The sequence below is a fragment of the Phoenix dactylifera genome, chromosome 10, assembly GCF_009389715.1.
Source record: "Phoenix dactylifera cultivar Barhee BC4 chromosome 10, palm_55x_up_171113_PBpolish2nd_filt_p, whole genome shotgun sequence".
NCBI lineage: Eukaryota > Viridiplantae > Streptophyta > Magnoliopsida > Arecales > Arecaceae > Phoenix > Phoenix dactylifera.
Window position 1 is genome coordinate 6,210,907 of NC_052401.1, and position 23,798 is coordinate 6,234,704.

General features: G+C 38.4%; 1 protein-coding gene across 2 annotated transcripts; it reads left to right on the top strand.

Annotated features, from left to right (window-relative positions):
- The first annotated feature begins 2,246 nt into the window (after nt 1–2,246).
- Nucleotides 2,247–20,409, top strand: LOC103723316 (AUGMIN subunit 6). Of its 2 annotated transcripts, none has more exons than XM_008814202.2 (13): nt 2,247–2,602; nt 2,750–2,806; nt 2,894–2,988; nt 5,200–5,350; nt 6,388–6,513; nt 6,634–6,793; nt 11,837–11,897; nt 11,976–12,246; nt 14,615–14,740; nt 18,451–18,606; nt 18,756–19,008; nt 19,185–19,643; nt 20,030–20,409. In XM_008814202.2, the coding sequence occupies exons 1-13, from the start codon at nt 2,378–2,380 to the stop codon at nt 20,068–20,070; spliced, it is 2,181 nt and encodes a 726-aa protein (XP_008812424.2). In that variant the 5' UTR covers nt 2,247–2,377; the 3' UTR covers nt 20,071–20,409. The 2 variants fall into 2 exon arrangements, with proteins under 2 accessions (XP_008812424.2, XP_008812425.2); XM_008814203.2 differs by having other exon boundaries at nt 18,762–19,008.
- The last annotated feature ends 3,389 nt before the right edge of the window (nt 20,410–23,798 follow it).

Genomic DNA, 23,798 nt, shown 5'->3' on the forward strand with positions numbered 1-23,798 from the left:
CTCTTACGGGTTGCCCCCTCTTTCCCTCGCTTTTCTTTTCTTAATATTTATCTCTCTCTCTTTTTTAAGATAAATACGGCAATTCATATAGCCTTAAAAAAAAAGCAAAAAGTACAAAGGTTGGGATATGTCTCCTGTTCATGTCCAAAAATACTCCCCAGAGTATCGGACGACTAAGGAGGCGACCTAGTCTGCTGTACTGTTCGCCTCCCTAAACACATATGCTACCTGAATATCTCTCAACTCCTAGGCCAGTTTACGAAACTCTCGGATGAGAGAATGACCGTCACCATATCTGTCCACTCCCTGGATCCAGTCTATCACAATGGAGAAATCCCCCCCAAGGCATACACACTTGGCTCCCAAGACCCGCCTTGCATAGAGAAGCCCCTCCCGAGCTGTCCGGAGCTCTACCCCTAGTATAATGAGACGAGGTGTGCGGCGGCCACCCGCTGCTATCAAACTGTCGAGGTGGTCTCGGATAACAAAACCAACACCACCAAATACTCCATCCGTCGACATATTACCATCAAAGTTCACTTTGATATGACTAAGGGGTAAGCGCACCTAAGAAACAAAGACGAATCTAGGGCTGAGAGAGCAAATGGGGTACCCCAGATGTCTCTGGTCATTCCGAAAGAGAACAAAGTGGTAGTGGTAGAGACCTTCCCTGCCTGACACATAGCTCCGTCCACCACCAACCACGGAGATGATGACAACCTGCAAGCGCAGAGTGAGGATTTTAGATAGAAATGATTTTGACCTCCTGCCCTCAAACAAACTGTCATTCTTGTCCAAGCATATATGGTAGGCCAGGTATGCCCTCCAAGTCCCGGCCTCATGAGTGGTAGGGCTCCGCATGGAAGCCCTCAACAAAAGGATCAAATTCTATGCCGATTCCACTGAATGAGGTAGTAGCCCAGAGGCCCTCCACCAAATTGCCCTAGCCCGGGGCATCGCAGGAGGACATAATCGATAGTTTCCTTAATATTTGCACACACTTCACAGCACTGAGTGATTTGCATGCCCCGACAGGCCAATAAATTTTTGGTCGGTAAGCAACCCCATACCACCTTTCAGACAAAGAGAGCAACACATGGATGTATTGTCATCCTCCAAATCCATCCTCCCTCAATCTGTCGATCCGACTCCCTACTAATTAGAGCATGAAGATCCCTGGCTCGCACCTGTGATCGCCCTGTAGGCACCCCATGATCTTAATATTTATCTTGAGTCATCAAAGCCTTAACTAATACAGAGATGCTCGAGTGGCCCGATTGCCTTACGCTACTAGTGCTTCCAAAGACGAAGCTTTTGTCTTTGATGACCAAGAAATCAATACAGGGAAGCACTTAGACGAGAGAGAGAGAGAAAAAAAATTTCTCACTTAGAAAGGCCTGTACCATGCCGGAGAAAGTTGGCACTTTACAACTAGTTCTTCTTGCTTTATAACGGGCTGGACTCGAACCAACACTGCCAGAAAGAGTCAGGGTTCAACCTATTGTACGTGCCAATTGTTATATAACTAATAAGCCCATAGATTCTGCAAACTGTGCTTTCTATTTGAAGCAGTTGTTCGAATCTTTTATGATGTACAATTGAAATAAGTTATTGCTAATGGTAAAATAAGAGTTTTAAATATCTCATCATGAGCAGCGAGGGCGGCGACACCACCATATTGGAAGAGGAAACATAGCTGCCTCTCTTTTTTTATGTACCCCATTTTCGAAAGAATGTGTTGATAAATTAAAAAAATAAATTAGGATTTTTCTAGAATAATTAAATTATTTCATATATATTGTTAATAGTGTTAAAGCTCGTATCAACAGTTGGACTATATTACAATGAAAATCTAAGTATTGGGGTTTAATTAAACAAATTAGAAGTTTTGGGATGTAGACGTAAATTGCTAAAATGTTATGGGGATCTTGCTAAAACTTCTTTCTAATATTTTTTAATTGCCAAAAAAAATACACCCTGCCGGCCTACGGCAACGAGATCGCACCCTCCTCCCAGCCCTTCCACCCAGTCTACTCCGCCTACCTAATTAACCCAACCAGGACAACACCTCGCACCGGGATCCGGTAAGCCTACGAAGCGGTGACCACAATCCTCCTCCGTTCGACTCCTTTCTTTCGAATTCAAACGGGCCAATCCGCTCCCCTCTCCCAGACGTGGGTCCCACCGCCCCCGTGGAAACCAAGTTGCAAAACCCCAGCCTATAAAGCTTCCACCAAAAGAAAAGAAAAGAAAAGAAAATAAAAAAAAAGAGCGACAAAATAAAAAAAGCCAGATCCTTCCTTCCCCCCGAGATATAGAGGGAGGCCGGTCCGTCGTTCGATCGATCGATCGATCGAGAGGGAGAGAGGGCTCGGCAATGGCGACGGAGCGCGAGAAGGAGCGGGAGGCGGAGCTGGAGAGCGCCATGTACACCAACTGCCTTCTCCTAGGGCTGGATCCGGCGATCCTCGGCATGGGCGCCGCCGGTGGCGGCGGAGGCAGCCCCCGCGTCGGCCACTTCCGCCACTCCAACCCCCGGATGGGCGAGCAGCTCCTCTATTTCCTCCTCTCCGCTCTCCGCGGCCCCGTCCAATCCGCCAAGGCATGACCCGACCCAATCGCCCCGTTCTTTCCTTTTCTTGTCCCATCTCTTCGTTTTCGAATTTGATCTGGATCGGCATTTCTCGCTGTGGGTTCTTCCGATTCTCTTTATTTGTTTTTAATTGACTAGGATCTGTTGATCTGGCAGGATTTCGACAAGGTGTGGCCGATCTTCGATTCGGCCCAATCCCGGGACTTTCGAAAGGTTGATCCCGTTTCTCTCTTTTTGTGCGAATTTTTGGTTTTTGGAGTGTTGTTTTTGTTGAAATTTGCGTTTCCTTTCCCTGGGAAGATTGTGCAAGGGATCATAAGTGAGCTGGAGTCTCAAGGGGCATTGCCGAGGAGTAATTCTAGGGTTTCGTCGCTTGCAACTTGTTGTGGGCCGAGGTTAGTTCTCATTTTCCACATTTTCCTTTAAGCATTCTTCTGTTTTGCTTCAGATCACAAGCTTTTGTTCGTTTCCTGTTATGAGAATGTTGGAACTCATATCACGTGTTTTCCAAAGTGATGTTCGGATGTAATTTCAATTCTGGACTGGTATTGCTGGACGGGTTGGAATAGTTTCTAGTTGGACATGATTAAGTTACCAACTTTGCTGGCCATTTTAGTTGAAATTTAGATCTATGTCATGATCTTAGTGTATGCGTTACTTCTAGAATGTTGGGAGATTTCTATTTGCATATCTTTTGGGTGATTTTTATGCTGTTGCTTCTCATGGGGTGTTGGAAATGCCATATATTTGTCCAAATTGAGCAACATGGCTGACAAGTATTCCGCCCTTGACTGGAGGCACGAGGTATGATAACCAATAAAGGGTTTTGAGATGACAAGCAGCATGATGCTGATACTTCAAAAGATATGAAAACTAAAGTTGTGGTGGTTTTTCTGACATCGCATGACTTCTATAAAATATTGGGCTTCAAACTGGGAGGATTTGCATGCCATATATAGATGCATCATTTAGAGTCAGGCAAAATAGAGGTTACATTCAAAAAACTTCTTGTCATAATAATGAAATATTAAACACTGATCCTCACTTTCTTGTTGCTTTCTACCTAAACATCATCCATCTTCCAGTGTGCAATCATATCTCCTACTTCTTCTTTCCTTTCCCTCTGTTTTTTGTTATAGAAATTTATATAAAACATATCCATCAAAAAACCCATAGCATTAATGCTTTTTAAAGTCCTTGAAATGGTTTCCTCTTACGATACATATTGAAATAACCTATCCTAATGTTAGAAGTTAACAAGATATGATTATTATTGGACTTGCCAAGCATATTGGGTCCTATTCTAGGTCTTGATTGCTAGAATGAGAAACGTTTGCGTGTACATGTGTGGCTAGAGGGATATTCTAAAAACACTTTAATTGTGGAAGCTTGTGTAGGGTTGAGATTTAGAGGAGGTTTTGAAGAGGGTGCATTAACCTAGGTAGAAGATTCTACTAAGTTCTGGGTGGATATAAGCCTGAGTTTTCAAGTGCAGTCGATCTCTTTTCTGTGATTACTTGCTTTCCAGGGTATGAATTACATCGTTGACTGCCTTATGTGGGAACCTAAATGGTGCCCAGTTTTGAGCTAGCTCAAACTCATGCTTGAAGGCATTGTTAATATTTCCCATGGAGTTGTTGACTTGTGTAGGAGTTGATTTAGAATGTAAGTTTAAGTGGTAAAAGAGAAAGAGGAGGGAAAAAGCATTGCAGTTGATTACTTTGAATTTAATTTTGTAGTAGGGTCAACCACATTTAATTTTATCAATCACTATGGAAGTCTAATTTTTCCCTTTTGCTTGTTTTCTTTCTTTCAAATTCTTTTTATAAATGATATACAATATTCATGTCTGATGAAGGACTACATCTCATGAAGATAAAATCAAGATGTGATATGCCTAAAGTTTGCCTCAAAATTTGATTTTTGGATATAATGGGCCAAGTGACTTTGACCATTTTGTTGAACTACTGAAAATTTCGAGTTAAAACATTGTGAAGGTGCAAAATAAAGAAAGGAAAGGACACATTGCAGTTGAAGTACTGAATATTTGATATCAGAACATAGCGAGATAGTAATTTGACATAGGTACATCACTATAAAGTGTTGGAAACTGCATAAATATCCATTACATGTAAAAATTTCGAAGATTAATTTCAGATTAATAGTAATTCAAGTTGATCAGGTACATTATGGTTTGACCTGCACCCAGCTTGATTTTATCAGACTTATACATGTCTTTCAGGGATAAACAAAAGTAAGTGTGTGCGAGACAACTCACAATTTTGTGTAAATAGATCAAGAGACTTAAATGAAATATGGCCATACCTTTATCATTAAATGGAAGTTAAATGAGGGCCGCTATTTTTTTCCCATTTCTATTTCTTATAGTTTGTCTCTCCTCTTTACCACGATAGTCTTTACATCATTATTTATCTAGAGATCTTACTTTGAAAGATTTATTATTTGGTTTACTTTCTATTTTATGAATACAATCTCTCTCTCCCCCCATTTAAGATATTCATGCTTTATGCTTTTTGTTGGTCAGTTCCTTGGATCAATCAGTGCAACCATTGCAACATCTAAAGTGTGAATTTCCTTGACTGCAGATTTGTTGAGCTTTTGTGGCAACTTTCCGTGCATGCCTTACGAGAAGTTCATAAGCGAACATTTGCTGCCGATGCAACTTCTAACCCTCTACCTGCTCCACTAACTGATGTTTCATATTTGCATGCAGCTGCATTACTTCCTGTGACCAAGGTAATATAAATGATTTGATCTTCTATTTTATTAGGTAAATCTTTGGGGTTCCATTTGATCGTATATTTTGACTGGTAGTACTTGGATTATGGTATACCATTCATTTCAATATTTTACATGAGAATTTTGTTTTGTCTAGTGATGTTCCCTTGCTTTCTTTTATAGAATAATTATAGCAACCTTGCTTTCTTTTATAGAATAATTATAGCAAGTTGAAAATTCAATTACTTCAAATAGAAAGAGGAAAAAGTGAACTATTTTGGGATGGTTATAGCTTTTTGGTAATGGGTAGCATAGGTTGGCTATAGGCTTGATGGGTCAGACCATAGTCAGGTTTCGTTTGGGCGAATTAAAATCAGGCTTCAGGATGGTCGATCTTAGTTTTTCAGGCACAGAACATGTTTGGATTGAGTGAAAACTGTCATCAGCCTACCCCTTTTGTGAAACTGACTACTTGCCCGATTGTTGCTCCCCCTCCTCTACTCCTATTCTTCCATTTCTGACCATCACGCCCTCTCTTCTCTCTTTTTACTCCTCTTCTTGCCTTCTCTGCTCCTCCCTCTGCCTGCTTCCATTATTGCCCTCCTTGCTCTGACATCTCACCATGTTGCATACATAATCATCTAGCTTTTTGTATGCTCCATGTCTATTGTGGTGTTCATTGCCTTAATGCAGGCTGTGCCTTGTTATGTTGCTGTTCAGGACCTCTTAAATTCTTGCCCTTCTTTCATCTTTCTTTTCTCTGTTCCTCTCTCCAACTCCCTTGAGAGATGATTAATCATTTGTCAAACCCAAGTTTTCTTGGGCCTTGAGAAGCAGTGTGAAATCTGGCCTGAACTCTTCTAATGGGTGTGCACTGCATGCCTCTTGGAAAATTTGAGCTGGCCCTCAGGTAGGTACCAGCTCTCTATCCTTTCTTACCATGTTAAATATTTCTTCCTTGCTTAGTATTTGTTATCAAAAGCATATAGCAATCGGTCGTTACAGATTCACACTGGTGACTTTTTACAGCTTTTATAACCTTTCTTGCTAAACAGGCTAGAATAGCTCTCGAGCGAAGGAGATTTCTGAAAAATGCAAATGTGGCTGTTCATAGGCAAACTATGTGGTCTAACTTAGCCCATGAAATGACTGCCGAGTTTCGTGGTCTTTGTGCTGAAGAGGTAGATGGTAACTTCCATATAGTCTCTTAAATTATTACATATGATGCATTCATTAGTTTCTGCTCCCAAATCCCCCTTTTTGTACATCAGTGTTATTTATATGCCAATTGCTATGTTCAGGCCTATTTGCAGCAAGAGTTAGAAAAGCTACAGGATATGAGAAACAGAGCTAAGTCGGAAGGGGAATTGTGGGATGATCGCATCTCTGGCTCTTCTGGTCAGAATTCCCATCTAGTATCTAAAGCGACTCGCCTTTGGGAATCATTATTAGCTCGCAAGAGTAAGTTTAAACTGTTATCATTTGAATACACATATACATGCTTTTTCTTGAACTGTTTGGACAACTTCCTTGAACTGTCAGACTTCACAGGTCTGACGCTAAAACATCTTCCTTTTATATTGCCTTAAATGCTTCAGGTTGGCTCTAGCTCATTTCCAGTTCTAGTAATACCCACTTATTGAAAAGCTGTAAGCTATGGTTATTAATGTCCTCAGGACCCAATTTATAAAAGACTTGTAGGACATCCTTGATAAGATGAAATTGCTAGAGTTCATTTCCATAGAAGAGGATAAGACTTTCCTGCTTCGTCAATTTTCTTGTGGAGATTTTGGAAATTGGAATATGGCATCCTAACTATGTTTAGAGAGTCAGGGGCAACTTTGATAAATTACTTCCATCATCTGGTGCGAATCTATGATACAGAATAATTTCTATAAAAATTTTAGGATTATAAGTAACTTTTTAGGTGTTGTTTATTATTTCCACATCTCATATCTCCAAATTAAGTACAAAGATATTATTATCAATCAAAATATGCTTTTCAGGAATGGTGAAGTGTCATGCTTTGTTTTATTCTCACACATGAATATATTCTTTGTAGGAGTCATTAGGATATTCCTGGTTTTATTTGCAAAACTCGATGTTTGGGCTCCCAGAGAATTAAGCATGCTTCCATCTTAAATAAAAATACCAATCAAAGGATGCTTTTTTGGAACGGCGAAGTAACGCACTTTGGCTTTCTTGTCACACATGAATGTATCTGCTGTAGGGTTCATGAGAATATTCTTGCTTTAATTTGCAAACTCAAATCTAGGGTCTCGAAGAAAAGGTGCAAGTGGATTTCTCAATCTAAAAATCTTAGTTCCAATTGTTGGTATTTTGATACCACACTCATCACATGTAGTTGTTGACCCCTGTTTGCCTGTAATTGGAAAAATATTCAACAGATTGACGAATAAAGTTAGATACGAGCTTAATTTTGGGTTTCTTTCCTATAGAGGAAAGTCTCTAATCTGTCATTTGAAGTTTTCTGTAGATGATACTTTGGTTTTTTATGCTTCAATGGCACCAGATAAATAGAAAACAATTTTTTGTTCTCGAGTCTACCCAAGTTGCAATTAGTTCTTTATTGCAAATACTCCTTTCAATATCAAAGTTGATAGAAGAGAGAAGCAAAAAGGGTTAAATTAGAGTTGCATCCAGTCCTCTTTCAACCCAGAGGACATCAGCCTTGATCAAGCTCAAACGAAGATCAAATTTGATATAAGAGAACACCAAAAGGGTTATAAGCTTTTGCCCTATCAATTCCTCTGTTGACCAAAGAACTGCAGCCTTTGATCGAGCTCCAATGTGGAAATTGCCTTGCAGTATGCTGAAGCATTTTCACTTCCTTAGGGGGTTGATATATTCTTTCATGTGCTATCCTCTTTATCAGCCTGAATTTCTTTTCCAAACTCTCTACCGAGACATTGTGGCTAGCAAGCTTGGAATGTTTTGACTAGATTTAGTGGGGACATGTGAAAGCTGAATGTCAAATTCTACATCTCGCTACTTAGGCTTGTATATGTTCGCTAAAAGTTGTTGAAGCAATGAGAGCTTATTAGCTGGAATCTTCTTTAGGTTAATGCATCTGCTTCAAAATCTTTCTGGAATCCTAAACCTGCACCTTCTTCTTAATTGCTTTCTTACTAATAGTGTTTCTACAATATCCGGCTTTGACATACCTGCATTCACTCCTAATTTTGGCAAGAATAGGACTTGAAATTTAGAAGTTACTGATATATCTTTTTTGGTAAAATAGATGTGTGTATGCTTTTTTTAAAGGATATAATGCAAAATAATTGTTTTCTACCTGGACTCTACACCCCCTCAACCTCCTACCACCGAAAAAGTGGTAAGGTATCTTCCTAGTTGAAGCAATTTCTTGAAGGCCTCTTTGGCATTTGCAAAGAGATTATCTTTTAGTTTATGAGGGAGGATAAATATTAGATCTTGGTATTAGAATTGGTTGGCTGAGTATTTCAAAATCAATTATTTATGGTAATATATAATTGTCTTATCTCTCCCTAGGTGCATGGGCATCAAATGCAATCAATAAGGTAGGTTTCTATACCTGCTAACTAACCTTCCAGATTTCATGATATCCCACTTTTGACTAAAGTTGCTTTGTCTTCAACACCAATTTTTAGGGGGCGTTTGGTATGGGGTGATCATCCTAAGATCAATGGTGACATGGAAGGAGGTGATGAGATTAGCGCGTTTGTTTGCATCACGGTGATCCTATATGGCAATGATCCCAAATCATCCCCACCCCTCAAATCACCGCCCGCCCCAGTGATGGGATGTCGGTCCTCGAGGTTGGAAATCCAAGATCAACCCAGAATAGTGATCTTGGGTTAAAAGTTGAGGACAAAAATGTCCCTCAGTCTAGTAAAAAAAAAGGTATATCAATATACCGTTAATATATTATATCAATAATATATATATATATATATGATATTATATGTATTATTTATATGATATATTATATTATAATATATTATTGGTGATTAGATTGGCTTTCTCTATCTCATAGTCAGAGGACGAAAGGATCTCGCCGTTGTTTAAGGATAGCTTCGGGAAGAGAGGGAGAACTAGTCACTAGAGTGACCTTAGGCTCGGGCCATGCTATTCAATGATATTGGAAAAATGGCAGCGTAAAATTTTTTTATAATCATCTTGAAAGCTGGGCTCAGAACAAGCATATTCGAAGAAAGATCACTCAAATAGGTCTTCCACCGATCCTTAAGGAACTGTGGACTTTTGCACCTTTCTGTCTAGCTTAAGTTATCTGATAGTTCTTATTATTGTCATATTATTATTCAATGATAATTTTAAATTATAATAAAAATATTATTGTATTTTATACTTATATAATGAAAGTACTTAATATCTTACTTCTATTTGCCTTATTTTCCCAATCAAAATAATTATTAGTATTAAAAAATATATTATGAGTCTAAATAAAAATACTAATTCTATAATAATTAATATATCTTATTGGATTAATTATTTGCAGCACTAACAAATATATTTTTATAGAATATACTAATAATTAATATATAATAAAATATATTAATATTTAATTCTAATATATTTTATATGATTAATAAATATATTTTTATGAAATGTATCTGGGGTAATTTTGGTATTATATGGTGAGTGATCTTGGATTCCTATGGAATACCGGATATGTTACTTGTGGATATCTGAAAATCTTTAATCACTAGAACATAGCATACCAAACACGATGATCTTAAATCATTGGAGATCAGATTATCCTAGAATAAGGATCGCTAGTGATCTATGATCACCTCGGTGATCCCATTTGGGTCACCAAATGCTACCTTAATGTCATGTTGGCAGTTGATTGTAGAAATTTGCTTAATCATCCCACCAAGCCTTCTTACCTTGGAGTTTGCTCCATAGATGATTCTATTGTTGGTGGTTTCACATCGGTATATTATTTTTTTTAATGTGTTAAAAAACTATGTTTGGTTTCCAATACATTACTTTTTTCATTGATGGCAAACTTACATATGATAATGGAGATGCCTATCAGATTCCAAATCAAGAATACCCGAACCTATGTTGGAATTTTGCTTCTCTTTCAATTCACGACAAAATTAATGCCGAGATGTTTCCATATGTTTTTCATAAGTTACAAAAGTTAAGTTTAATCTAGTGAAAATGCTTCCTAACATTTAAAAAGTGAAGAAATGACAAAAGATTTGGATAAACAAAAGTACGGGCTGAAACTCTAAAACTAGCTGTTTATTCATGGCATGTATAGGAACAACCCAACCCAGTCTTGTAGGACTCTGTGGGCTGAGAGAGTTAGTTGGGCCCATCTCAGATCAAGCCAAACTCCCATCTCATGTGGGATAAAAAAAAAAGACCTCTTGAGTTTTTTTTTTAATAAGTCCTGCGATTTTCAGACCCTCTTCCTCTCCTGAACCCCTGCCCACCCCCCCCCTCTCCTCCCTTCCCTTGTCTCTCTCCCTCTCCCTCTTGCACCCTTCCCCTCAGCCCTCTTCTCTCAGGTCCCTACAGGAGTATCCAAACAGGCCCTTAGATTGTTAGTTGGGATAGGTGATGAAGGGAGCTTCGTATATTGATTGGTTAAGAGAAGAATTGCTTCAGAGTTCTTATTGGAAATATTTTAATTCCTATTTAAATTTTGTGAAGTTTAGGGACTACTATGCATGAATGATGTAATGTAAACAAAAAGGCTGATCGATCTCAACTGAAACATCACCTTTTTTGGGAAATAAAAAGTCCAGAATAGATGATCTCTTTTGTTTCTTAGCTTCTTGTTCCTTGTTATCTTGCATGTTGCTGCTTTTATTTCTTATTTATTATGTTTGTTTTTGCCAAATGGGATATGCAAATATGCTATATGCAGTTGCACTATCAAGTCCTTCACAGTGTTGGAAGAAATAATGTTTTATTCCAACATCTGGCAGAAATCTGTTTGCTTGTACATGTTTTGTTAGATATAAAGCTACAAAATGATGTTCTTATGCAATGAGCAAATTACTAATAGTTTTTTTTTTAGTTTAGTAAAATATGACATTGCTACTTGTGTTTCTTCGTTTCCTTTTTTTTTCTTTATCAAATTGTTTTAGTGGGCATTACTGAAAATAAAACCTTATTCTATCATGGGCTTATATGTAATCATGCTTCTAATTTTTCTTGTTTGAAATGGAGTTTCTTCTTTTTTATTTTACCTAGATATGCAGATGGATTGGGAGATTCTCCTGCTTATATTGTGCATGTGCTGCATTTGAATGCAGTTTTTTTTTTTTTTTTTTAATTTGTTTGCATGTTCACTAGCGTGAAACATAGCTATGTTACCAGGCCTTGATATTTTTTTATCATTGTAATCAATTTATTGTTAACACTTTCACAATGTTAAGGAAATTTTAATTTTTTTGACTCCATCAATGATTTATGTTTGCTAGACTTGCTCTAGGAATATTTGATAATTATTTTTGTATGCAGGTCAACATGAAGTTTTAGCTTCGGGCCCTATTGAGGACTTGATAGCCCATCGTGAACATAGGTGAAATATAAAATTTCCTAGAATATATATATGAAAACAAAACTCGATGTTTTCTTACATTCAGGTTGTTTTTATCAGGTACCGCATCTCTGGAACATCTTTGCTTGCAGCCATGGATCTAAGTTCACATGTTCCTTATTCAGATGTGCTATCAGTTGGCATTGGTGAAATGTCTTCACCCATAGATAATCGGGAGCAAATGGATTCGCCTCAATTTCAAGGAAAAAATGAAAATCTTTCTAGGGCAGATGACAGAAGTGGGAGGGTTCACCCAGCTGTTGATGTAGCCGAAATTCTCAGACGTTGGACCCATGCTTTACAACGAATTCATAAACAATCACTTCACTTGGTAAGTTAATCTGTGTTGTAAATTAAGTTGCAAAATGTATCTTCATTTAAAATCAACTGTAATTGTGATTTCTTTTTTAACAAAATAATTACTAAAAATATTCAAATGGTAAGTGTCTTATGGTTGCATGATTGGCTCTTACTGGAGGTCTTATTAGTATCATGTGGTGTGTGTTTGAAGATTAAACAAAATTTGTTAGCATTATGCATGAGTTTACAAAACCTATGTTTCGCCAACAAATCTGGTGCAGATCTCTAAGTGCTGGACATGACATTCTGTCTCTTGTGTTGTTGTTTTTCTGTATATTCTGTTGGAAAACATTCTTTACTCTCTTATGTCAAATGATTAATGTAGATTGAATGTGATGCCTTTGATAGTTTGGTCTGTTTTGTGCAACTGACAGTATATCTGATGTCAAACGTCTAGTTTATCTATTTAAGGCACAACACATCTTCAACAATGTTAGTCAAGTAAAAAGGTGAAAAAATTCAGTTGTGCGAGCCTTGTTTAAGTTCTTAATTCATGTGCTTAGATATCTTTTTTCTTCCTTTCATCATGGTGGTACACCTGTGTAGAACATTTTGAACATCTATCAGCCATAATTTTCCAATAACATCGAGTCCTTTTATGGGGTAAGACTTATTTGTGAAGGTTTAAGATATCTGAGACTTTAGGAACCTACCACATGGATCATCTTAAATTTTACCTTTGCCTGTATTTAACTTGGCTTTATAAAGCACCCATTGATCCTTAAGTATCCAGCTAATTTGTATGGTATCAAATGACATATGATTATATAAATGTTGATATAATAAAGAATAAACATAAGAGCATGTACTTACTTTTCATCCTTAATATGATGTGTGGTTTGTTATTTGTGTAGGATTAACTCTAGTTGTTTTTCCCTTAAGATGTTGTAATGAAGAGAGATGAAATGTGACAATGTTACTTCTCTCAAAACAACAAATATGCAAATAAATAATTACATGATTTTTTTATGCATTATATATACCAGCAGTGCTTGAAGTGTTGTTCTGTATTTAGTTTTTTTTCCCTCTTCTGTTTCAATAATGCTATGTTCACAAGATACTACAGGCTTATAGTATAACAATAAAGCCACAGGATAGTGCTTCTCATCCTTTTTGTGAGGTGGTAAATATAGCCATAAAATGCCACAGGATAGTGCTTCTCATCCTTTTTGTGAGGTGATAAATATAGCCATAAAATGCGGAATGCCTAAATATTAGCTGATTCATTGCAAACTATATGCAACACAATTGCAACAAAAATGATAAAAGGTTGAGGACACAAAAAAACCCTTGACTAATGTTAGTGGATCATATTTTGCTGTCGACCCAAATCGTTTTTTTTAGTAGCCCAAAAGGAGGAAGATTTTAGAGAGGTTTTTAATGCATAGCTGATTTCAAATCTCTCAGATTTGTTGTTCTGACATAAAAAAGAAGCACGTAGCAGCAAATAGGGTAGGATAGGAAGATTGGAAAAGGGGCAATTGATGACAATTTGCTGAAGATTCTAGCAGATGTTGACTCAGATCTGTTATGGTCTGAGTTTTTTATTGTTAATAGCAGTAAACAAGGATAAGTGAGAAACATTTGAAAGAGGATAAATTGTTAATATAGTAAAATAAGAGTTTAAGGGAGAGAGGAGGGGATGCAAAGGGCTGAATCTACCCTTTCTTTTCTTCACGTAAAATTCAACATGTCATGTCTAACATCCTTTTTCCTCAGAATGCATAGTTTGATTGACAGATTGATTTAATTGATCTAGCATTAGGATTTGGATGTTCTGGTCCTATGTATTTTAAATCCCAACTTGTCCCTAATTCTTCTAGTAATAACTTGAATGTTTAAAAATATTAATAAATGCATCAGTATTACTGAGTAATTGATATCTGGTAGGTAAATTTTTTAGCCGATAAATTGTGAAGGGTGTGTTTTAGAATGACTTACTAAGGAAGGTTCATGGAATACAATAACAATGTTAATAAATCAGTTCTTGTTTATCTAACTAATTGTATCAAGACTTGATTTGTCCATTCTGATTTGTTACTTGCCATCCAATAAGCTGGTCACATAATTGTTAATCAGTTCTTTGATATATAGTTTATTACTAACTGCAGTTGTTTTAGATATCAATTTATTTTGTAATTTATTGTGCCATAGGGAATATGTATATCATTGGATGCTGTCACATGTTATTCCATAATCTAGCCTTCTTTGATCTTTTTATTCCATTTTAGATCATGCTCATACTTTTTTTGGAGGCTAACCCAATACATGATTAATTTCTTCTATAATGTTTACTATTTTTTGTGACTCAAGAAATTGCTATACAATTGTCGTTATAGGCTAAGGCTAATGATGGGGAGGGCCCAGAACTACTTCGTAGTACATGTGACACCAGTACGAGTGGTCATGCTGAGTCATTGGCTGCAACCCTTGCAGAACATCGGCAACATTTAGTTAGCATACAGGTTTGGCGATACTTCCACAGCAGTTATCTTATTCATAACTGTTTTTGCTGTTACTGAATGTTTGATTTTATGAATGATTGATTGGGCTAAGCATATGTTCTTTTATCCAAAAAAGGAAACAAAACATAGTCAAGAAATATACAGTATGCAATATACTGAGTTAAAGCAGGAAATATAGCAAGCAGCTTCTTCTGTCTTTTGTGTGGGAGTAGTTTTATCATTCTTGTTCAGGCTGTCATTGTTCATGAAGTAATTTTATCATTCTTGTTCAGGCTATCATTGTTCATGAAGTTCCTCTATATTCGGTTAAGGTTCGTCCTCATAAAAGTCTAAATATGTGAACCACTGAAGTTGAGAATAGAAGAACTAATAGCCAAAAGGTTTCCATGGCATATGGTGAAAATCATTTAGTTAGTTGAAGTTTATCTATTTTTGGAGTTAGTACCGAATCTTGTTACAACGCTAAGGATTGGCATTCCTAGAGTACCTGGCTATTAGTGGAGGATTCCTTAAAAGGAAAGTTGTGTATAGAAAGGATTCTCAGTTATTTGTTTATGCAGATAATTGAGGGTGTGGTTTAATTCCTCTTCTTTCTTTCGTTCTTTCTTTCTTTTTATTGCCTCCAAGATTTAAAGATATATTCTTATATTTTCTTTTTCCTTTTCTCAGTTCTTATTTTGCTCTTATAAGAATATATTTAATTATCAGAGAATATAAACTAATAAAAAAGGGTCAAGGACCTAATGAGTCTGGATGAAGATAATATTACTTCAATTAACATGTTGATGTTGTTTCTATATGGAAAATATATTTGAAAGAGTTTTAATCTTCTAGTGCTTCTAGAACTAAGCATAATAGTATGCTTAACTATATTTGCTATGTTATTGATTACGTACTTAGTTCATAATATGAGTAAAACTGGCTCGTAGGAGTTCATTCTTATGACTTCTTTTTAAGTTACATGAATGTTTGTAGCTTTTTCCCAAAGACACTGCAAATAGGTTTGATTATGAGCTAGGGCAAATCTAGATCTTGTCTACTTCTATTAAACTCTAATCTCAAGCTTACAATCAAGCCTAATTTGACCCGATAAGCTTAAAATCGAACAAAACTAGGGGAGGGGGACTTTAATCTCAAACATAAAATTAAGCCTAGTTTGGTCCCATTTGGCCCCATCAAGAAGGGGCTAAAATCAAGGCTAATGCAATCCCATTATGAAGGGGAACCTCTAATATCAAGATCAAAAGCAAGCCTAATTTGGCCCCATTGGCTCCATTAAGAAGGGGTAGATAGATGAACTGCTTATTTGTCTGTTTTTGATAGAAAACAAATTTGTTTATTAATTTAGTGCTATTTCAATTAAATAATAACTTGGAATTAAGGTGCCCATCCGTACTGTGTTTAATCTACAATCTGTACCATTTATGTTAGTCTATTGACATGGTAATGATTCGTATCTCTATATTTGTATCTTTTGGCCCGAATTGATGCATGTCGTTTTGATACATATTGTTATAGTTAGATACATAGTGGCACAACCTTTGTTCCTTTCTAAATTGCCTGGAACACTTTATCTGTATTTTTATTACTATTATTGCTTTGTTTATAATGAACTTGGAAAACTGATCTACAGATTGAATGATAATGAGACTATAATTATTTGGAAAGTACCACCCTAGTATAATATGGTATCCCATATTATATAATCTTCCAATGGTACTTTAATATATTGACTTTCCATAGTAACAATAGTATTTGTATAATACACACTATACATTGGTAATGTGTAAATTAATTGCACATTTCTGATAGTTCTCAGCGTGATTGTTTGAACTTGTTTGTGTTATTGTGTAATATAGTTTTGTAAAGTTAATCTATGTGATGAATAAATTGAAGCTGAGCTGCATGCATATTGAATAGCAATCAACTAGTTATGTAGAATGGTTTATGATCTTAAATTATTATGAATTAGTTAAAAGCTAAATTTATGTGTTTACAACTTGTCTACATACCAGTATAAAACAGCTGAAGTGGGTTGATTTATAAAATAAGTTGAATAAAGAGAAGTAGCTTAGCATTATAGTTGTGAATTTTACTATATTTAATACATGCCGCATACATAATCATATGCATGTTATGCTGACCCTGATTGGCATGGGCATGATACATGTATCCTTTATCCTTGATGACAAGTTGCTAAATTTCCTAAGAAACATGTAAATCTGCTTATATTAATTTCCTTGTTAATTGTTAGTCATAAATTTATACTACTATACTCACAATAGTAAATTAAATCATGTAGATTTCATTCATTAACAATTATTGTTTTTATAATTTTGTGGTGTTTTTGTCTCTTCGGATTGCTATGGATAAATTAGAACATTCTGATAATCTTGGCTCTGTCCAGAAAATATTCGGATGATGCAATAATATTTTCTCACCATTTGATTGGTGATATTAATACTTTTATAAGCCGTGTGATATAAGGCTTGATTCTTGTGGATTTTTAAAAGTGGATGGTAATATATATGCCGAGACATTTGCTTTCGTCATGGACATAGACATCCATGTCAATGTTAGACATGTGACATGATGTCAAGTTTTGAGGTGTTCGAAAGATCCTAACACAGAAATCTTTAAGATATATGACACAGGGATGAGTTCTATCTTATATGTATTTAGTTGGACCAGTTGCTTTGTGATACTAATAAAAACTTTGATAAATTTAGTATTAGAATTATGAATTTTTTGTAAGTGCCAAGCAGTCACATAACGGTGATGATATCTTGTGTCAATGATTCAATGTGTTGAGTGTTATGAAGCATTCCAAGTGCTTGGCATGTCCAGAAAACCTAAGATGTGGATTGTGAGGGTAACACAGACTGTCATGTGCAATTGGATTACAACAATATCTTGCCTAGTCTGCTACTGCTTGAGCTGAAGATAACTTCGTCGTACAAAGGAACATGTGCGAGTGCTTATTGAGCCGGTAGTTCAGTGCAAATTTTATGATAGGCTATTTAAATAAAGAAATCTATGCTATTGATCAAGATCTAGAGTATTATAATGTTGAAGTGGTAAACCTGGAAATTTCGTACCTATGCATCAAGTGGACAAGATGAATGATTTTATTGGTAAGGCACAATGAATTATTACAAATTATGGCTGAAAACATCAGAATTTGCTGGAATTTGATCTGTTTGTGTTGGAGATTGGATCATGATCAGTGGCTTCGCTATTTTTATGATAACGAAGCATTTTGTTATCCTATTTCTTCTGGTAGATAAGAAAATAACTACCAAAGTATTTGATTTTAAATTTCTAGGTATTTGATATATCATAGCTCATGATTAATGTTGTGAATTTTCAATATAGGTGGTCCATCATATGCATATGTGTGCACACAGTGAATTTTATTTTCAGTTGATTTCATCCTTGGTAGTTGATGATCATAACTAGTTTTTACAATTTGGACCTTGCAGAATGGGATGCGCACTGCCGTTCTAGGTGTATATCTCCTTAATATGTAGTGTCCCCATTCTTGTATATGCATTTATATTATGGAAATTGTCCTAATGGCGTCTAGAAATCATGCATATCATTTCTTCATTTTACATTGTTGTTATCTTTGCATTGGAAATTCAGGTCATGTTATGCCATAAATTTCAATGGTTTTGGCTACGTCTTGATATCAACTGTCTGCAATACAGGGCCTCATCAATCAACTAAAGGAAGCTGTTCCAGCAATGCAGAAGTCAATATCAGAGCTCACTGAAGAAGTAAACAGTATTTCTTCAACTACGATGGATGAATATGATGCCAGATCAAACTCACCCATGCAGTCTAAATGTATTGGAAGACCGCCAGTAAGAATTCATCAATCCTCTTACTATATGTGTTATAACACTTTTGGCTTTGAATGGTAGTAATCCAACATACTTTTTTTAGTTTTGTTTACAAAAGTTATCTTTGTTTATATGTTTATTTGTCCTCCAACTGATCATTTTTCAATTAGAAACAGGAAAATGCCATTGATGAAGTTGCAGAGATGACTTCTACTCTCTCCTTTGTCCAGCTTGAGAAAGTTTCAACTAGCCCAACTTTGAAGCTTCCTCATTTATTTAGTTTAACTCCGAATTCATCTGGGAAAGGCATGCATGCACCAAAACGGCATGCATTAACTACACAATCCAACCAAGAAAGTCTACCAGTAGGGAAATCAATTGCACAACAGCTTACAAAAGTTCAAACTGATGGTGCAGCACAAGGTTAGCACCTTTGATCGTTTGCCTGCTTGAGGCTTTTCCTATAGATATCTACAGAACTTTAAGCCTCTTTGCTTGTTTTTTTTTTAACTCTCTAGGTTTCTGGTGATAAGAGCACAGCCATTCTTCTGCATACTATTATTTATCTACTTAGTTCCTTTCTTTTCCTGGTTTTACAGATGGTGATGGTTATTATGCTCGGAACCTTAGGCGTTCTGTTCGTGAAGCTGCATTGTCAAAGCTGTCAAACAACGCAGAATGGTCCCAAGATAAGAGCAGTGATGATGAGTCTGAACACTTCTTCATACCTCTCTCAGTAGATGTTTCTCGAAAAGAAGTAAATGCTATTCCGAATCGAAGAAAACAGCGATTGGTTTTCTCTCCACCGGAAATCGGTGTCTCCAGGCATACAAAAGATCTCCATTCTAACACTGAGAGCCAGTTAAATTCAGTGCCAGTCGTGTCAGATAAGTTGAATGGACTTGATGATTACGGAAACCAGACAGAACTGCTTCAGCCAGCCCTTGGTAATGCGCAGAGCACATTTACTGACATTGATGATGGTCTGGATCAAGTGTTCTCACCTCCATTGCTAATGGAATCATCGTTCTTCCAAGATACATACGAGGACTTGCTTGGTATATAAATATTTATCCTACCAAATTACTTCCCTGACTTGTTTCTGTAATGGTTTTCAAATGTCGTTTCTTTTTATTAGCTGTTTGCATGTAGACTCATGCATCCATCTCAGATATAATAGGCCTTAGATGAGGAAAACCACTTGACAATTGTTAGTATAAAACTATAAATGCTATAAGGACATATTGTTTCACAAATCAGTTGCACAAATCATGTCTTTCATGGGTTGTCCTCATTTTGTGGGGGATTTAATGCCGGAGAGTAGATTTGCATACCAGGGCATGTAAATCTCACCAAATCATTGCTTATTTGATCGCACCTCCCAGCCTGCTTCTTCACAAACTATGCAGGACTTGTTCATAGGTTATTTTTTCTCCTTTTGCAGCGCCATTATCTGAAACTGATGCCGCCCTAATGGAGCTTTAGAGTCGAGAATGAGTTCTTCGCGGTTGTCAATTACTTGTCAATTACTTGATGCTCGGCAACTAGATAGAATGTTCAGAATTCTTTTCAGTCCATGTGTTTGAGGACCAACACGTGTTTGTACATCCACCAAGCTTCAGCATGCGGACTCGTGTGGTGGAAAGGTGAGTTAAGAGTTTATTCTCTGGAGGCATGGAATTGTTTTTGAGTTCATTGGGATGGGCGAGTACTAACATCAATGTACACTAGAGATGCCCAGCCATTTCTGTATTTAATTTACAGCAGCTGTAATTGTATTGTAATAAGTCAAAATCAACTTTTCCCACTGCCTTTTGCCATCAATGTTTCTTATGTGGTTTCTGACCTTGAATCTTATTTCTTTTAGAGCAATGCTACAGTAACTCAGAAAAATCACAAGGAAGTCACTGAGGTGTCTTTTACCAGTCCCTTTTGCTTCATTAAATGTGGCACAGTTCACCATAACAATTCAAAGGGAGCAACGAGAGCACCACACCAGCTGACTTAACTGTTGAGTGATATTTCTGAGTTACTGAAGCATTTTTGTTCATGTTATTCCAAATCCTGCAATATTGTAATAACATGTCCATTCATCTCATCTCGAAACATGGTATGGATTGATGTTTGGAGGTTATAACATATCTGTTATAATTATGATTAACTAAGATCAGTGCTTCACTTATTGCCTCGTTGCATTTGCCATTATATGTACAACTTTTGGTGATGCAAGTTTTTTGAAGATGGAGTTTCCCGGGAAATCATCCCTCAACAGATAGCATCCTTGGAAGTCCATGAATTACCAAGATATTTAACCATGTCAGGAAACACATAATAGAACTTGCCCTGAACTGTTGGTGTGCTATGATGGGTAAATGATCTCCATTATATAGCCTTAACAACCTTCCGGTCAATCTACGTGCTGGACTCAATGTGATGCCTTTAGTTGCCGCCTCAAATATGGTTGTGGAACCAGTACGAGTCTTTGTAGACTGTCGAGGTTCAAAATCCCTTCTCCAGACTATGAAATGCCGTTGGTAAATCTGTTCTTCTTCATGCCCCCTGTTTCTACTTGATGAGTTTCAGGAAGCTGCAGGGATTATCAATTGATTATTTTCGGCCTGCGAGTTTTAGAAGATGCTCGTAGCCAAAATTTCAGATAATTTCCCACTCATAACTGGTTCATATGAGTTCTATTCTAGTTCTATCCGGATACAAGTAGAAAGCTACGTCGCTGCCTTCTAAAAACATGTGGATGGTTATGAATAAAAAAACCCAAACAAAATTCTGTTCTTCAGTAACTTATGAGACTGCCTGCAATCCATTTGCTGCAAATGGACCTGTAATTTACCTTTATGCTGGAAGCCGAAATAATCCTCGACAACGAACTTGTATTTTCCTCTATTTAGGAAAAGGAGGGCCGAAGCCCACGAAAAAAACATTGCAATTGCATTCTTCTTAGCGATGTTATCGAAAAAAGATCCACTCTCAGCAACTTACATCTTTTTTATTCATACTCTCTCTTGCACGCGCGAAGATTTAGCTTCATCCAAAAATGATAATAGCAACACGATAAACAGCGATGACGACAATATAATAACCATCAGGACAACTCAAGGAGAAGATCAGAAGAAGGGACTCCTACGTTCCCCCTACCTTCCCCTCTACGCCCTCATAAGATGGCTCTCCGTCTCACGAAATCCCGGGTGGGAAATAAAGGAGAGCAGCTCCTCATCCCTTTCGAACTCCACACCATCTCCTTCTCCTCCTCCAGTGACACCCACGCCTCTTCGCATGCTTGTTCGCCATCCCCACCCACACTGGCCATCTCCACCCCAAAATCCACTTGGTATACCGGCAGCCGCAGCCAACTGCAAAATAGAGATCAAAGCCATTCCCTCCACACCTCTTCACTGCTTCCACAACTGCTAAAGAGAACCCCTTCGGCCCTCGCAACCTCCTTACACAGTCTTCATCCTCCTCTGCCGAGAGCATGCAGCAGTTGCCATTGTCCGGCGACGGCAGCAGCGATGGATCACCTCGGAGCCTGTCGTTTATAGAGCCGAGTGCGGCGCATTTGCCGCCTGCGCTTGCGTCACCTTTCGCACCTATATTCTGATACTACGTTGAAATCACCCCATAATCTAAAAGCTTAAGCGAAGTCAGGACCTCTACTCTGATATCATGTTAAAATCACCAATGGTCCTAAAAACTTAAATTAATAGAATAAGATATATTTATTTATATATTTTATATTTTTTTATATACTCCCAATTTTTTCAGCTCGGAGCTTATCTGATCTCTTCAATTTGGAGCTTGCCGATTTCTTCAGCAACAACAATATGCACGGTCAAAGGAAGGATTCAGAGAAAAAATAAAGTAAAATTTGTACTTGCCATATAACTTGCGAGAGAATTATAATATAACACATCTTCTCTCTCCTCAGAGTTTCCGCCCAGCCCTCCGGTGTCCCCGCCGGATCTAGAGGGCTGGCAAAAGCCTACCAAGATGGCCCGCCGCCACTCCCCGCCGGTGGCAGCGGCCTTGGCCTCCGGCGGGCAAGAGGAGGGCTTCCGAGTTGACACGGCTGGCGACTCGCTCGTGGGACGTGTTGACTCGGTGCCCGCGGTGGATAGGACCGGGCCGCCTAGGATTCAGGCCGGCTCGTCGGATCAGGCCGGGCCGAGCTCTGGGTCGGCGGGCCAGCCGTGGTTCAGCCCAAGAAGCGGCCCAGAAATTCTGGGCTGCCACTGGAAGTGGGCCGCTCCCTGGGCCGGGGTCGGGCGGGCCACAGGGGCGGCTTGGCCGGGCAAGCGACCCGCGAGGCACGTGCGCCTTGCGTGGTTCGCGCGGAGGTCGGCGCGTGGCCCAACTCGACTGGGCCACGCGCGGAAGTCCCTGGGAAGGCCCCTGTGGGCGGGGGCCTTCCACTGTTCATGGCCCAACTGGGCCCTATGGGGCCTGACACAAGGCCTGATCCACTGGCCCAGTTTGCGGGGCCCAGTGCTTGTGGTTTCCAGTTTAGGGCCCAGGCCCCAGGGGCGGATCCGCCGTCTGCTATCCTCACTACTCTAGGCCCTCTAGAGGTGGATGTGGGGCAGGGGGATGGTGTCTCGGGCGGGCCCGATCTGGGTGACGCGACTAGGACTAGTGGGGTTCCTGTCTGCGCTGACTGCCCTATGAGTGACTCTCTGGCGGGGCGGGATACGCCTGCACTTGTGGAGCCGGGGGTAGGTGACATGAGGGGGCTGCTAGCAGGTCCGCGGATCACTCGACAGTCGTACAACGGGTGAAGGCGGCAGTGTTGCGAGTCATGTCCGGGGCTAGTGTGGATAAGGGTCAGCGGGTCGACCCTGATCACGAGGTGGTGATGGACCCTACGACCCAGAGGGTTGACGTGCCTGTGGCGACCTCTTGGACTTTTCCCCATGAGGATTCTTGCGTGGAACTGTAGGGGGCGGCAAAGCCGGCCTTCATATCATCCTTTAGGAGGTTGGTCCAGATCCATAGTCCAGAGATCTGCCTACTCTATGAAACACGACTATCCGGTAGAGGACTCTGTCGTGTTTTACGACGGTTTGAGGTTGACTGGGAGTCATATGCAGTAGATTTCCAGGGGCTGTCCGGGGGCATTGTGGCTCTGTGGAAGCGGGGGGTGGCTATAGTCGATATATTCCATAACTGCTCCCAACAGGTCCTTATGATTATCTCGGAAC

Coding starts and splice junctions, on each gene's coding strand:
- LOC103723316 (XM_008814202.2), top strand. CDS start 2,378: ATGGCGACGGAGCGCGAGAAGGAGCGGGAGGCGGAGCTGGAGAGCGCC. Junction 11,898..11,975: donor ATAGCCCATCGTGAACATAG/GTGAAATATAAA, acceptor TGTTTTTATCAG/GTACCGCATCTCTGGAACAT. Junction 18,607..18,755: donor AATGTATTGGAAGACCGCCA/GTAAGAATTCAT, acceptor TTTTTCAATTAG/AAACAGGAAAATGCCATTGA.